The 13,346-nt window shown below is 56.7% G+C and overlaps 1 protein-coding gene across 2 annotated transcripts in view; it reads left to right on the forward strand.

Moving 5' to 3' along the window:
- The first annotated feature begins 226 nt into the window (after positions 1-226).
- Positions 227-13,346, forward strand: part of FAM102A (family with sequence similarity 102 member A) — a 37,714-nt gene continuing 24,594 nt past the window's right edge. For both annotated transcript variants that reach the window (XM_036260898.1, XM_036260899.1), the window contains exon 1: positions 227-755. In XM_036260898.1, coding sequence (XP_036116791.1) covers positions 610-755 — 146 coding nt within the window. In that variant the 5' untranslated portion in view covers positions 227-609. The remainder of the gene's footprint in view (positions 756-13,346) is intronic.

Below are 13,346 nucleotides of genomic sequence, written 5' to 3' on the forward strand. Positions count from 1 at the left end.
GTTTCCAGCCCGAGTGTTCCCAAAGCGCCTCCCGGAGAGGCCCCCAGAGCTCCCGGCCGCGTCCGGGGGGTGCCCTCACCCTCCTCGGACTCACCTGCGCCGGCCGCCTGGCACCCAGGTGCGGAGGCGTGTGCAGTGAGGGCGCCTCCCCCGGCCGCCAGCGGGGCGGGGGCGGGGCCGCGGCCGCCCGCCGCCCTCAGTTTCACCGGTCTGCCCGCCACGCTCGGCCGCGCGGCGTGAACCACCTGGGAACCGCGGGTCGGGATGCTGTCCGCCAGCGCGGCCACTAGCGCGCCGCCTGCCACTCCTGTCCTTGCGTCTTGGGCTATGTCCCGCTGTTTACATGCCGTTGAAGCCCCTGGCCACTCCGAGCCCCTTCGAGCCCCAGCTCCCCGAGGGTGAAGCCAGCCGACCCGCGAATTGGACTGGTCGCTGAGACCTGGGCCCTCGGACTCAGATCCCTGCCCGCTCTGCCGCCTCCGCCACCATCTGGGCGGGATCCGGCTCTGGTGTTTTGAGGAGGGGGTGTGGTGTAGGGAAAGGAATCCTGGGGATTTCTGGTCTCCCCCTTTTTTGGCCTTCGGGGCTTCAGACTCAGGGAACTCGCTCATGGCTTTCTTGATGAAGAAGAAGAAATTCAAATTCCAAACCACTTTCACCCTGGAGGAGTTGACGGCGGTCCCCTTCGTGAACGGGGTCCTCTTCTGCAAGGTCCGATTGCTGGATGGCGGGGATTTTGTCAGCATATCATCAAGGTAAGAGCTGGGGCAGTCTTGCCTGCAGGGGAATGGGATGATGAGCGAGATCTAGCCACTTGGCGAGTATGGAAGCTCCCCTTGGGGCCCAGAGAATCCTGAGGGTTGTGTGTGTCTGGGACAAGTTTGCACAAGGCAGGGCTGAGCGAGCTGGGAGGTCTGGGCCCGAGGAATCTGACGGGGTGCCCGCACCCGTCTGCAGGTGACCTGCCAGCTACCTGGGGGGTTATTCTTTCAGCTCCTCTCTCGGGGGCCCTACATGCAGCCTGCTGTAGCTCCATTCTGCAGAATTGCACGAAGAGCCCGGCGGGGGTTGTATCTTAAGGGGCTGAGATGGGAAGGAGCGTTCTAAGCTACCTTGCACCCAGCTGGCCACTCAAGCTGTCATGATTTAGAGTCCTGGCCAGCCACAGGTTCCCAGGCACTCCCAGCTTTGGGAAGGCCAGACCCCTGGCACTCCCTGTATGCCTAGAGGGAGGTGGCTGGCTTTTGGCCTGCCCAGCCCCCTCTGAGTGACTGCCCTCTTCTAGCTGGAGCTGGGCTGCTTTGCATTGCAAATGCCCTTGTCAAGGAGGCTGCAGCCCTTTCTGAAAGAGGTTGATCAACTTTGGTTTTGTGCTCTTCATCCTGCAGATCCAGCTGCCCAGCTCAATGATGAGGGCAACTGAGTTCCCAAGCTGCACCCACTGACTGGGTCCACTTTGGGTCGCATAGTCCTGGTCTGCCAGGGAGAGTGACTTGGAGTTTGACAGATGGGGGTTTGAGTCCTAGTTCTGTCACACTCTGGGCCCAACACAGGTCTCTGTCAGAGAGTTGTGGAGATGTTTCAGTAGAGAGAAGGTGGCGCAGGGCCTGACCCAGTGCCTAGGACACACTGGTTCCCTTCCCTGGCCTGTCCCTCTACTTCTTTGGCCTCCTTGTGGGCCCAGTTAGCTGGAACTGCATTACGGTTCTGAGATGGGTGCCTGTTAATAGAGGGAGAAACAGGCCCAGAAAGAGGAAATAAGGGGCTTGCCCAGGGACCTGTCAGGAGGCAGTTGTCAACTGAACTAGGCTTGTTTGGAGACCTGTTGGATGCATCTGGTGTTCTGTTGGGAGGAGGCAAGGAGAGCCATACAGCCTAACCCAGATTTAGGAATCTCTGGTGTGGACAGGGTGGGGTTCCTTTTTGGTGCATTTGGGCCCACTCAGGCCAGTAGGTTCTTCAATCTACTAGGAGTTGCTTATTTGAGGAATTCAGACAAGGGCTGCTCTTTGCTGAGGGGTGGGTAGTGGGGATGGGGTGTCGTATATATGGTTGCTTAGGAAGCCTGTGATCCCAGGGCCACCCATACAGCAGCCCGAGGTTTCAGGGAAAGGGCTGTGCCCATAGTTAGGGTCTGGGGTTGACCAATCACTGGCTGGGTGACTTTGGGCAAGTTACCCTACCTAACCTCTGTGATTCCAACAACTAGCAATTATTGGTGCTGTGCTCTCCGTTTTACTAGCACCTTTCACTTAGCTCTTTGGGTGGAGGTTGGGTTGGGGAGGGGGCTATAGGAGTATTAGCCCCATTTTATTTTATTTTATTGTTGATTTTAGAGAGAGGAAGGGAGAGAGAGATACATTGATGTGCGAGAGAAACATTGATCCGTTGCTTCCCACACGTGCCCCAACTGGAGATCAAACTCACAGCCTGGGTATGTGCCCTAACCAGGAATCAAACCCACTACCTTTTGTATGGGACAAAGCTCCAACCAGCTGAGCCACAGTGGCCAGGGCTATTACCCCTATTTTATAGAGGTGGAAACTGAGGCTCAGAGAGGGAGTGATTTTTCTGAGTTAATATAGCAGAACTTAGATTCAAACTCAGGATGTGCTTTTAACCACTACCTTTGAGTCTTAGTTTCCTCTTCTGTGAAATGGGAGAGGTAACCTCACCCCTAGAATTGTGAGGGGAATGGGTAGTGGATATACCATGTCTGGCTCAGCAAATGGTTGCAGCAGTTGTGGTTTCTATGGTAGAGGGGCCTCAGCCCCTAGCCTCTCCCAAGTCTTAGAGGGCGGAGCTGGAGTCAGCAGGGGGCCTACATGTGAGCTGGGGGTGGGGCCAGGGTTCTGGATCCCTCTGAGGAATTTGTATTCAGCCCCAGGCTGAGGTCTCCCCTGGCCTCCTAGGCCCTGGGACCACTGTCACCCTACCTGTCAGCCTTTCCATTGCTCTAAACCTGCGCTCTCATCTGGAAAAGTCTGGAAAGTTCCAGGTCTCAGCCCACAGCTGCTGGATTTCACCTCTGCCTCCCCTTCTTCCCTCCTGGCAAGGGGCCATGGATTCCCTGAATCCAGCCCAACCCAGACAGCCTTTCCCAGCTCTCATTGTGGTTGAAACCTGAGTGGGGCTGAGGAGGGAGGAGCTGACATTGAGCCCCCCAAAACCTGGGCACTTAGTGGGTTCTGGGTGCCTGTTTGCTGCTGTGCAGGTGTGGCTGGAGGGAGCAGACATCAGCGAGGGATCTCAGGCTGTTTTAGAGCTGCTTTGGATTTTGCTCAGCAGATCGGGGTTTCTGTTAGTTTTTTCACCCCCGCCACTCCGATCCCACCCACACTGGTCTGCAGCCTGGGAGCCTCACCTCACAGCCTACTCCTCCAGATGAACAGGCCCCAATGCTTTAGAGTTGGGGTGGGTTAGGAGTGACAAGACTTGCCTAGATCCTGGACCCAGATCCAGTGCCATACTCCCCTCAACCCAAGGACCCCTGAGGTAGCTCAGAGACTGGTGGCTGCCGTGACATGGGTGGTGTCTGAGAGAAGCAGGCCCGAGGCCCCACCCATGCAGCACCCGCCTTCCTAGTTTGGAGTGTTTCCTCTGTGCGGGGTGCCATAGCAACAGCCTGGTACACAGCTCCAGCCTGACCCACTTTGAGCAGGTAGAACAGGTGGTTTGTCACACTGTTCCCAGCGTCATCTTTCTGAGGCCTCCTTATGAACCATAATCCTCACAGCTACTATATTCTGAGTGCCCGTGCTATGTGCCAGGCACCGTGCTGAGAGTTTTGCAAATGGTATGGCCATTAATCCTCTTGGCCATCCAGAGAGGCACCAAGGCCAGAGAGGTGAAGCCACGTGCCATAGGTCACCCAGCTGGTAATTTAATTGGCAAAATAACCCTTTTATCATTAGGGTTTAAACTGCCTTTGATTGTTCATTTACCATATGCCAGGTACCTGCTGAGCACCTCAAATGCGTGATCGTGGGACCACCCCATGAGCTGATGAGGAAACTGGGGTCAGGAGACCTAACGTGATGGGCCCATGTCACTCAGCTTGGGTGTAGCTAGGGTGGTTTAAATTTGGGCTGGTCGGGCTCCAAAGTCCTGTCTTGCCTTGGTGGCAGAGGGCTGGAAGCACTTCAGCCCCATGTGATGTTCCCAGACCTTTGAAGAAGGTTCTTTTCAGTGGGTTGAGGGGTACAGGAAACTCCAGATATGGAGAATTTTGAGGCACTGAGCTAGATCCTGTGAGATCTGAGGATAAAGGGCCTCAGGGACATAGATGGGGGTGGGGCTGAAGTCACTGCTGTGGATTTGGGGCCAGGCACGGACTGGCACTGTAGTACAGTGGGCATGTGCCAAGGACCCTGCCCAGAGGGAGGCCTTTTAAGCAGCTATATCCAAATGGCATCTGGGAGGCTTTCCCAGGGGTCCCAGGGGGGGTGCAGAGGTCCTAGCCAAGTCTGATGAGTTTGGAAGCAGCGGGCTGGGCTGTGGTCTCCCCGGGGTGGGCTAGGAGCAGGTTTTCAGCCTCGAGCCAGTCGGTCCTTCAGGCAGGCAGAATCCCAAACATCTTGAGAGGTCTCTGCGTCCAGCTGGCACTGGTCCTGTGGCCTGCCCCATGCACGTGGCTGGCAGTGTCAGGGGAGGGAGTGAGAGGGAGGTTTTGATTTACCTTACAAGCCCTCTCTGAGGAGACAGGCAGAGGTGCCTCCTCAGCCAGTAGATGGGGAAACTGAGGCCTGGGGCAGAGAAATCACTTGTTCTGGTTACTTCATAGGAGGAGCTAAGGACACAGCTGGGTGGATTCTGGTCTGGCCCTGGCCACTGTCCCCTGTGCCACACTACCCCGTTTTGCATGAAAGAGGCAGGCAGGGCCAGAAAGAGAGGAGGGCTGCTCCGGCGGCTCCTCCTGCTCTGGACTTGGGTGCCAGACTGTCCAAGAAGCAGACTGTATGTCTTGGGGAGACACCTCCCCCTTCCTTTCTTCTTTGGTAGCTTTGAATCTTGAATTGTCTCTTCAGTGGGATTCTTATTTGGGCAACTTCTGCTCCCAGTACAGGCACTGCCTTCCCTCCGTGGGCCAGGCCTTGAACCAGCTGGGATGGAGGCCTCAGAGGATGTTTGAGATTTTTTGGGCATGAAGAAAGCCTTGGACAGGTCAACTCTGCAGCTGGAGGCCTGATGCCCAGGCCTGGCCAAGCCAGGTCTTTGCACACACACCACAGGCTTGGCCAGGCCTCCGCTTCCCCAGGGCCCTCTCCCACCCTCCTTGGAAAAGGCAGCTGAATGCCACTGGAATCTGCTACCCTGACATGCCTGCTGTCACACACACCTTGGTGTAGGGGGAGGTTGGTGTGGAGATGACACAGTTTGTCCCTTGGGCCCGAGGGGGTGGGGATGTGGAGGTGCTCTGGGACCCCGAGGTAGGCAGGGCATCCATTTTCTGTCACAGCAGGAACACTGGAGACTGAGTGTGGGGAGGGAAGAGGAGGCCACATTTATTGAGCACCCCCTTGGTCCTGGGCCTTCAGAGGTGAATGGGACCAGACAGCTCTGCTTCCATGGAACTCCCCATCGGGTGGGGGTCGTGCACCTGGTGGGCATCACGGAGACATCAGGGACAGGCAGATCTGGGACAGGTCCTCCCCAGAATTCCATTAAATCCCGGTGGACCAATTGGGGAAGGCATTTCTGTTTAGTCTTCTGTCCCTTGTTTGACAGGTGTTGATTAGGCACCCAGGCTAGACACAGTCCTTGACCTCCTGGAACTCATGATCTTGAGATGGGGCACATCACTGCAACAGGGAGGAGGGCTTCCGTGAGGAAGTGGCCCTTCAGAGGATCCTGGAAGGCCAAGGAGGATTGGATTGGAGAGAGGTTGGGAAGAGCCTTTAGGGTAGAGGCCCCTGGCTACAAGGCACTTGGTCAGTGGTCTAGGCAAAGGGCTGGCATGGTTGGGGTGCAAAGGGGCAGGGAGGAGCTGGAGTGAATGCAGATATGGGGAGTGGCTGGGCTGGACTGTTTTGACCTTGGAGATCTAACCAAGGGGCAAGGGAGCAGTGTGGCCTGGTTTGCCAGTTAGGCTGATGACTCGGCCGCTGGTGGAGAAGATGAAAGGCAGAGGCTCTGATGCACCCATTAGGGACAGTTGCGTTGGCTGGGCAGTGCAGGTGGGTTTCCTCATCCTGAAGTGCTTGGCACCACATCTAGCGCTTGGTAGGTGCCAGAAGATGGCAGTTCAGAGGGTGCACAGTAGCCAAACACAGCTGGGTTTTTTCCCTCATACAGTGCTCTAATGGTTTTTGACAACATAAAAATCCAGACTTTCGGTGTAATTTAAATTAAAAGATCTGGCAGCAGTGTCACGTGGCAGCTTTTGGCCCAAGGGGCTTTGCAGCTGCCTCCTCCACGGGCTGTCTGCTCTAGGCTTCTCCTGACCCCACTGCCCACCCTTGGATCCCTGACCATGGTCTGCCTCCCTTGTTCTACTCGGGCCAGCAGGTCCCTGGGGACCTTGTGGAAGGCCTTCCACGTGCAGTCGGGCATGAGGAGGCAGCCGCCTATGGAGAAGTCCTGCTGGCTGGCCACAGAGGCCACAGCTGGCAGCCATGTGGTGGCATCAGGCCAGCTGCTGGCTTCCCTCGGGGTCAGACCACGCTGCTGGTGCCCTTGGTGAAGCCTGAAGCTACCCAGCCTGTGCCTGACCTTGGTGTCTGCTCCTTGGACCTGGCCTTTGGAGCCACTGGCCACACTGTTGGCAGGTGTCAACGTGGCAGCCGCTGTAATCTGCCCTCCAGCCTGGCACTGCCATAGCCCTGACCCGAGGTGATCTGGCTTAGTGGAACCCAGGTTTTTCTCTGAGTCCTGCTCTGGAAGTTACTCTGGCCAGGGGTTCTTGGCAGCAACCACACTTTGAGTCTGTGGGCCCTGCTTGCATGTGGGTGGCCAGGGACCCTGAGTGCCTTTGAACTCCGCTTATGTGGTACCTGGAGTCCTGACTTGCATTCAGGAAGCTCTGCCTGGGCCTTGTGATTGCTGCTAGCGTGTCTGTCCTTGGACCTTTGGAGTCTGAGGACTCATTGTGTGGTGTCTGGTGACTGCCATGTGGTGAAACCTGTGGTCACTCGCCTGTTGCTGGGGATGGGCAGTATAACAACCATAGTAACCAGTGTAGGTTTTTCCTCATCTACTCAGACAGCCACAGAAAGGCTTGAGCTGGGAAGAACATCAGATTTGCTCAGAAAGAGACCTGGAACAAAGGTGGGGAGGGAGCGAGGTGTGTCTCTTCATTATCCACTTTGCCTGGCAAGTGCTTTGGGTTGTGGAGACACCAGACCTGTCCCCAGGACCCCAGATATGCTCTGTGACCTGAGGTCTGTCGCCCCTGGGCCTTCTGGCTCTCCATGAGGTCACACTGTGCTATCAGTGGTCTGGGTGAGTGAGGCCTGAAGCTGGCCAGCCTATGCCTGGCCGGAGTGTCTGTCTGGGCTGTGGTTGCAAACCCTTGGCCTCAGCTCTGAGCCTCTTTTGGCCTCCCAGGCTTGGAACAGCTCTCACGTGCAGGGGGGACCACCTGCCCGCAGCCCCTCTAGCTAAATTGTTCCAGCTCCAGGAGAAAGGAACTCCGATGGAGGACTTGCCTATTCAGACAGGCTGGTGCCTTGCCCCACACACAGGCCTGGGGAGGACGTTCCTGTCCCGTTTCTGCCTTCTGCTGCCTGTGTGATCTTGGGCAAGGCACTTAGTCCCTGAGCCTCAGTGGCCCTCCCTCCCCAGCGGGGCTGCTGGTGCCGGCTTTGCAGTGCTCTTGGGAGGACACAGTGAGATAATGCCTGTCAGATGTCCAGCTCAGCTCCTGGCACATGGTAGAAGCACAGTACTTGCTGCAGTTTGTGCTCGTCCCTGGGCTGAGTCATGGCAGTGGGTTGGATGGCGCACCCCAGTTGCCCCTCTGTGATAACTGGCTCTTCCTTGTGGGCCAGGACTGACTGGGGTGCTGTGGAGAGAAGGTACTTTCCAAATGGGGCTCTCTCTCTGCCCTCTGGAGGGGTGGGGGCGGGTGAGGAGCACACCTAGTGTTTAAGGGACAGGGTCTCACTCTGGAGTTCAGGGTCCCTAATGGGGTCTGTTGGCATGAACCTGCCCTGCCTTGGGGTGCATGGCTCTGAGCCAGTAAGAGCTAGAGTGCTCCCACTGGGTGGGGCTGGTCCGGGGGAGGCTTCTGCCTGTGAGAGGGCCCTCTGCACATTCAGTTCTGACACCCATTCTGGCAGGCAGAAGACAGCTCCCCACATGAGGTGGGGGCAGGGGAGCCGGGGAGAAAGACATGGGTCCCTGCCCCCCGGCACTCCCCTTGCTTCCACCACACCTTATACTCTTTGTTTTGGCTTCTGCTGTTGCCTGTCCTCGAGCTCCCTACCCCTGCTTCTTCGTCCAGCTGAACTGCTCAGCCCAAGGGCTGCCTCCTCCAGGAAGCCTTCTGTGGCTTCTTTTGGCCTTGCATACCCTCTGTGGGCCCTCGTGTCAGGACGCTGCGTCCCAGTTCACACCTCTTACTCGTCCCCCAGGCTGGGGCAGGAGAAGCCTCTGCTGATCTTAGTCCTGGTGCTTCCTGCTGCGGGTTGGCACTGGTGCAGGGCTGGGCCATTTTCCCTGGCACTGAACCAGTGTGGGCACTAATGGTCCTGGACTGTGTGCCGGCTACTGCCAGCTGCTGGGGTCCATCCCCTGCCCACTGGTGCCAGAGGTATCAGTCCGTGTCAGGAGCAGCCCTCGCCTGAGTGCCAGGCAGCTGGGCACCGCTGAGTTGTAGTGGGTGGACCTTCTGTGGGGGATGGGGAGGAGTAGGGGGCCGGGGCTGTCCCAGGCTCTAATTGGACCTTAGTAGTGGCCCTCTGACTATGTGGCCAAGTGTTTTGTCCTCAGCCTTGGCGTCCTCCTCCACTGAATGGTGTGCGGTGCTCATACAGAGGTGGGAAAGCTACTTGAGATCAGGGCACCTGCTCAGCACAGGTCCAGCACCTGGCAGCTGAAAACAGACCGAACCTGCTGAGAGGTTTAGCCCTGTGTTGGGGAGGGTGGAAGTCTGGGTCTCATTGTCACGCAAGGCACCCTCCCTCACTCCCCACCACTTCCTCTTTGACAGGGCTAGACTTCTCTGCAAACACGGGGTGGGGGGCCGGGGGGTGCAGCACACCTGTGGCTCCCCTGACCCCTACTTCCTCAGGGGCAATTTCCCGAGCACCTTCTGTGTGTGGGGCCCTGTTCTGGTTCTTGGGGACACAGCTCCGCCCCCAGCAGGTCCCCTCCCCAGGAAGTGATGCTGGGCTTGGTCCTAGGGATGAGCAGGTTTGCAGGTGGTGGTAGAAGAGCAGCGCAGGGGACGGAGGCAAAGGCCAGAGTGCTGAGCAGGGGAGCCAGCGACCTGGGGCCTTGGAGTCGGGGAAGACACGGGGAGGGGCTAGGACCTCATCTAAGGGAAGCCACAGATGGTGTCAGTCAGATTTGTATTTTATTTTATTTATTTTTATCCTCACCCGAGGACATTTTTTTGCATTTATCTTCAGATAGAGTGGGAGGGAGGGGGGCAGGGAAGAGAGAGAGAGAAACATGGATGTGAGAGAGACACACCGAGTGGCTGCCACCCACATGACCCCAACCAGGGCCGGGGACAAACTGCAGCCGAGGTACGTGCCCTTAGCGGGAACCGAACCTGGGTCTTTCTGGTCTGCAGGCCGACACTCTAACCGCTGAGCCAAACCGGATTTGTATTTTAGAACCACCAAGGGCAGCCAGGGTGGGGGGTGACTACCTGGGGCTTCAGGTGGCAGAAGGGGAGATGGCTGTCATCTGAGAGGGGTGGCTTCTCACCTCTTCATCATGGACGATTGAAAACAAACCTGGAGCCTACTGTGCACAGTGGGGACAAACAAGCTGCTGCTGCTGCTGCTCACGACAGGCCGAGGGTCACAAAAAGTGTTGAGGGAAGGAAGCTGGAGATGAGAACGTGCTGTGTGATGCCATTTATATAAAGTTCAGAAGCATTCTGATAAAAACCACCCATCCTGGTCCAAGTCAGGATGATGTCATCTTTGTCGGGGTGGCAGTCTTGTCTGGAAGGGGCCTCTGGGGCCTGTAAAGTCCTGCTTCTTGGGGGCTGGCCACGCGGGACTATTGTGAGGATCTGCAAGCTGTGCGTAGATGCTGTTGGCACATGTCTGTGTCAGAAACAACCATGAGACGCCCCACACCTGTGCTGGTGCTGGGTGCCCAGAGGCCTAGAGGAAGTCCTTGGGTCTTTCCAGGGTCTGTCTGGTGGGGCAGCCTGAACCACCCTGACTTGTTTATGACACCATAAGTCATCTTGGCAGCTGCCAACAGTCTTCTTTGGCTGGGGCTTTTCCTTCTCTCTTGCAAACCCTGGCTGGGGCGGTTGGCCTGTGGGGCTTGGCAGTTCAGAAGAAGGGCGGGCTCCTGAGGCTGCCAGACCACAGGATATCTCTGAGCCTTGCTTTCCTTGTCTGTGAAATGGGGTAACAAGCTCCTTGGTGCTTAGATTAAGCGAGTTAACACCCTATGTACCCAGCATAGCCCTGGCACAGAGTAAGTGCTTAGTAAAGGCTGGCAGTGGTTGGTATTAATCTAGGGCAACTATTGGAGGGTATCCAGGGTTGGGAGCAGAAAGGGAAGGTCCTTTCTCCCTCCCTTTGTTTGTCTTCTCTCTTCCTGTGGTTCACCTATTCAGCAAACATTTGTGATTAGAGCCAGGCTGCTGCCCTGGCCCTACGCTGGACACTGGGCCCGGCAATGGCCAAGACAGCCATGGTCTCTGACTTGGGACCCATGAGCCAGGGAGATCATTAGACACGTCAGCTCTCAGAGAAGTGCTGAGCACAGCAGGGGGAGGAGACAGCCTCTTCTGCCTGCTCTGGCCCTGACCTCTCACTTTGGGGACGGGTCTTTGACTGACTGGATGCTCTCTCTGCATGCCAAGAGAAGGCCTGACCCTGGGTTCCAGCACCTCATGAGTTGTGTGTTAGCTAAAGAGGAATCAACATGGTTCACCCGATGTGGCTCAGTGGTTGAGCATCGACCCATGCACCAAGAGGTTGCCGGTTCGATTTCCGGTCAGGACACATGCCCAGGTTGTGGGCTGATCCCCAGTGGGGAGCATGCAGGAGGCGGCCAGTCGATGTGCTCTCTCATCGATGTTTCTATCTCTCTCTCTCTCGCTCCCTGCCTCTCTCTCTAAAAAAAAAAAAAAAAAGGAACCAACATGATCTGGGTGAGAATGGCCATGCCCACCTTGGATGCAGGCAAGGTGGAGGCCCAGGATTACTCTGGATGTATCCCCTGTGTCCTGCTCAGGCCTGGCTTGTAGTAAGTACTCAGTTAATGTGTGTGGGAGTAAGTGAATGACAGAAGCAGTGATCAGCCCAGGATTGGTCCATAAGACTGCAGGAGAATCAAGTGTTTATGGAGGTGATGGAAACTAGTAAGTCAGCGCCTCATGGTCCCACCTGACCCTGAGCCCTGAGTCTGTGCTGTCTCTGTGAGATGTGACTTTGGCTCAGTGGTCCCTGCTTGTTCCCTCCCTCCCTCAGAAGTCCAGGGAGCCATGAGGAGTCCTGTGTGGAGCAGTGGGAACACCTGGGGGTAGATCCAGCAATAGCAGTGACCTCAGACCCCTCAGACTGCAGAGAGCTAGAGGCCATGGCCTGATCTCAGCTAGGAGGCTCTTTTCCTGGAGGTGGAAATAGTGCAAGAAGGTCTAAGGCAGCCCTTGTAGAGAGCAGGACTGTGAAGGTCACTGAGTCATCAGATACTTACTGAGCACCTACTATGTGCTAGGCACCATCCTGCAGCAAGTGAAACAAAGGCTTGCCTCTAGGACCTTTGTGCTCTAGGACATAGGAGCCTCGTTCCATTTTTCCTGTACCTAAGACCCAGGCCCAGAAGAGGAAGTAATTTGTCCAGCCTCAGTAGTTGAGGGGAGGGTGCTTTTAGGAAAGGCTATGAGGTTCGGTAGGGGCTCAAGAGGACAGGGACATCCCCATGACTTGCTTGAGTCCAGCCATTTGAGGAACTGGGCTCTGGGAATTTGGATCCCTCTCTTTAGGCTCTTCTCTTCCTGGGGTGATTCAAACAGCACCTAGGCGTGAGTCAGCCAGGAGCGGCCCGGGCATGCCTAGGCCACCTGTCAGTCCACCTTCCTGGACGTTCCAGCCAGGTTCAAGGCCTGGGGAAACATCCTGATCCAGGGTCCTGGGGCGGGGAGTGGGGGCTCTGTCAGGGCCTTGCATGCCTAGCTCCCTGCTGGACAACCTGTTCTAGAGTCCCTTCTGACGGTGGTGGCCATGTTCATTCAGCATGAGGCCCCTCTGGGTATATGCTTGGCCCTGTTCTTTCATTAGGCCTCTGAGCAACCCCATGAAATAGGGGCAGAATAGTGACTGAGGCCCAGAGAGGTCAAGTGTCCAGTGGTGGCAGAGACTGGCCTTGAACCCTGGCCTCTTTGTCTCCCGCACACATGATTTGTGAGGAAGCCTGTTGGGGGTCTCAGGGGCTCAGGAAGGGAAATTCCCTGAGCACAGCCAACCCCGAAGCTCTGCGTTTTCTACAGCTGTGTCCTGGGGAAGGAGAAATTACTGCTGCAGCTCAGCTGTGTCTCTTGTTTTATATTTCTAGGGCCTCCAGCCTGGCCCAGCTCTGTCATGGGGGCCCAGTTTGAGATTCTGGGGTCAGGCAGTGATAGGTTCAGATTACCGAGACCTGGGGCAGGTGGCTTCTGTGTTCTGGACCTCAGTTTCTCCACTTGTGACATGGGGGCGATGTACCTGCCTCCCGGGGCTGGGGTCGGCTTCCGGAAATCAGGCAGGGAGCTTTCGGGTGCCTCGTAGGTAGAACGTGCTCAGGAGGCGGGAGCTGATGCTGGGAACTTCTACAGGAACATTTCCTCTTTCTCCTTCTGATCCTGCGTTGACCCGACTTGATCCCTGGCTCCAGCAGGTCTTGACGGATTTGGCCCAGTGCCACATCCGTGACCGTGCACTCTGCCCCAGTCACCGCCCCTCCTTTAGCAAATCTGGTCTCTAGGCTGCCTCTTCCCTGGGTGAAGGGTCAGCTCGCAGACACAAAAGCATGGATGCCACAGACCCTGAGAACAGCTCTGATGTCTCAGTGCATTTTCCCAGCCATCCTGCAGGACGGGAAGTGGGGGTGCACATCACCCCTCGCCTCCAGTGTGACCTGTGGACTCCCTGAGTGTCCGTTTGCTCATCTGTGAAGTGGATGGTGGCTGTGCCTGCGGAAAGTTAATGCTTCAGCAGCACCCGGCTCAC

Source organism: Molossus molossus, unplaced genomic scaffold (genome assembly GCF_014108415.1).
Source record: "Molossus molossus isolate mMolMol1 unplaced genomic scaffold, mMolMol1.p scaffold_m16_p_14, whole genome shotgun sequence".
Lineage (NCBI taxonomy): Eukaryota > Metazoa > Chordata > Mammalia > Chiroptera > Molossidae > Molossus > Molossus molossus.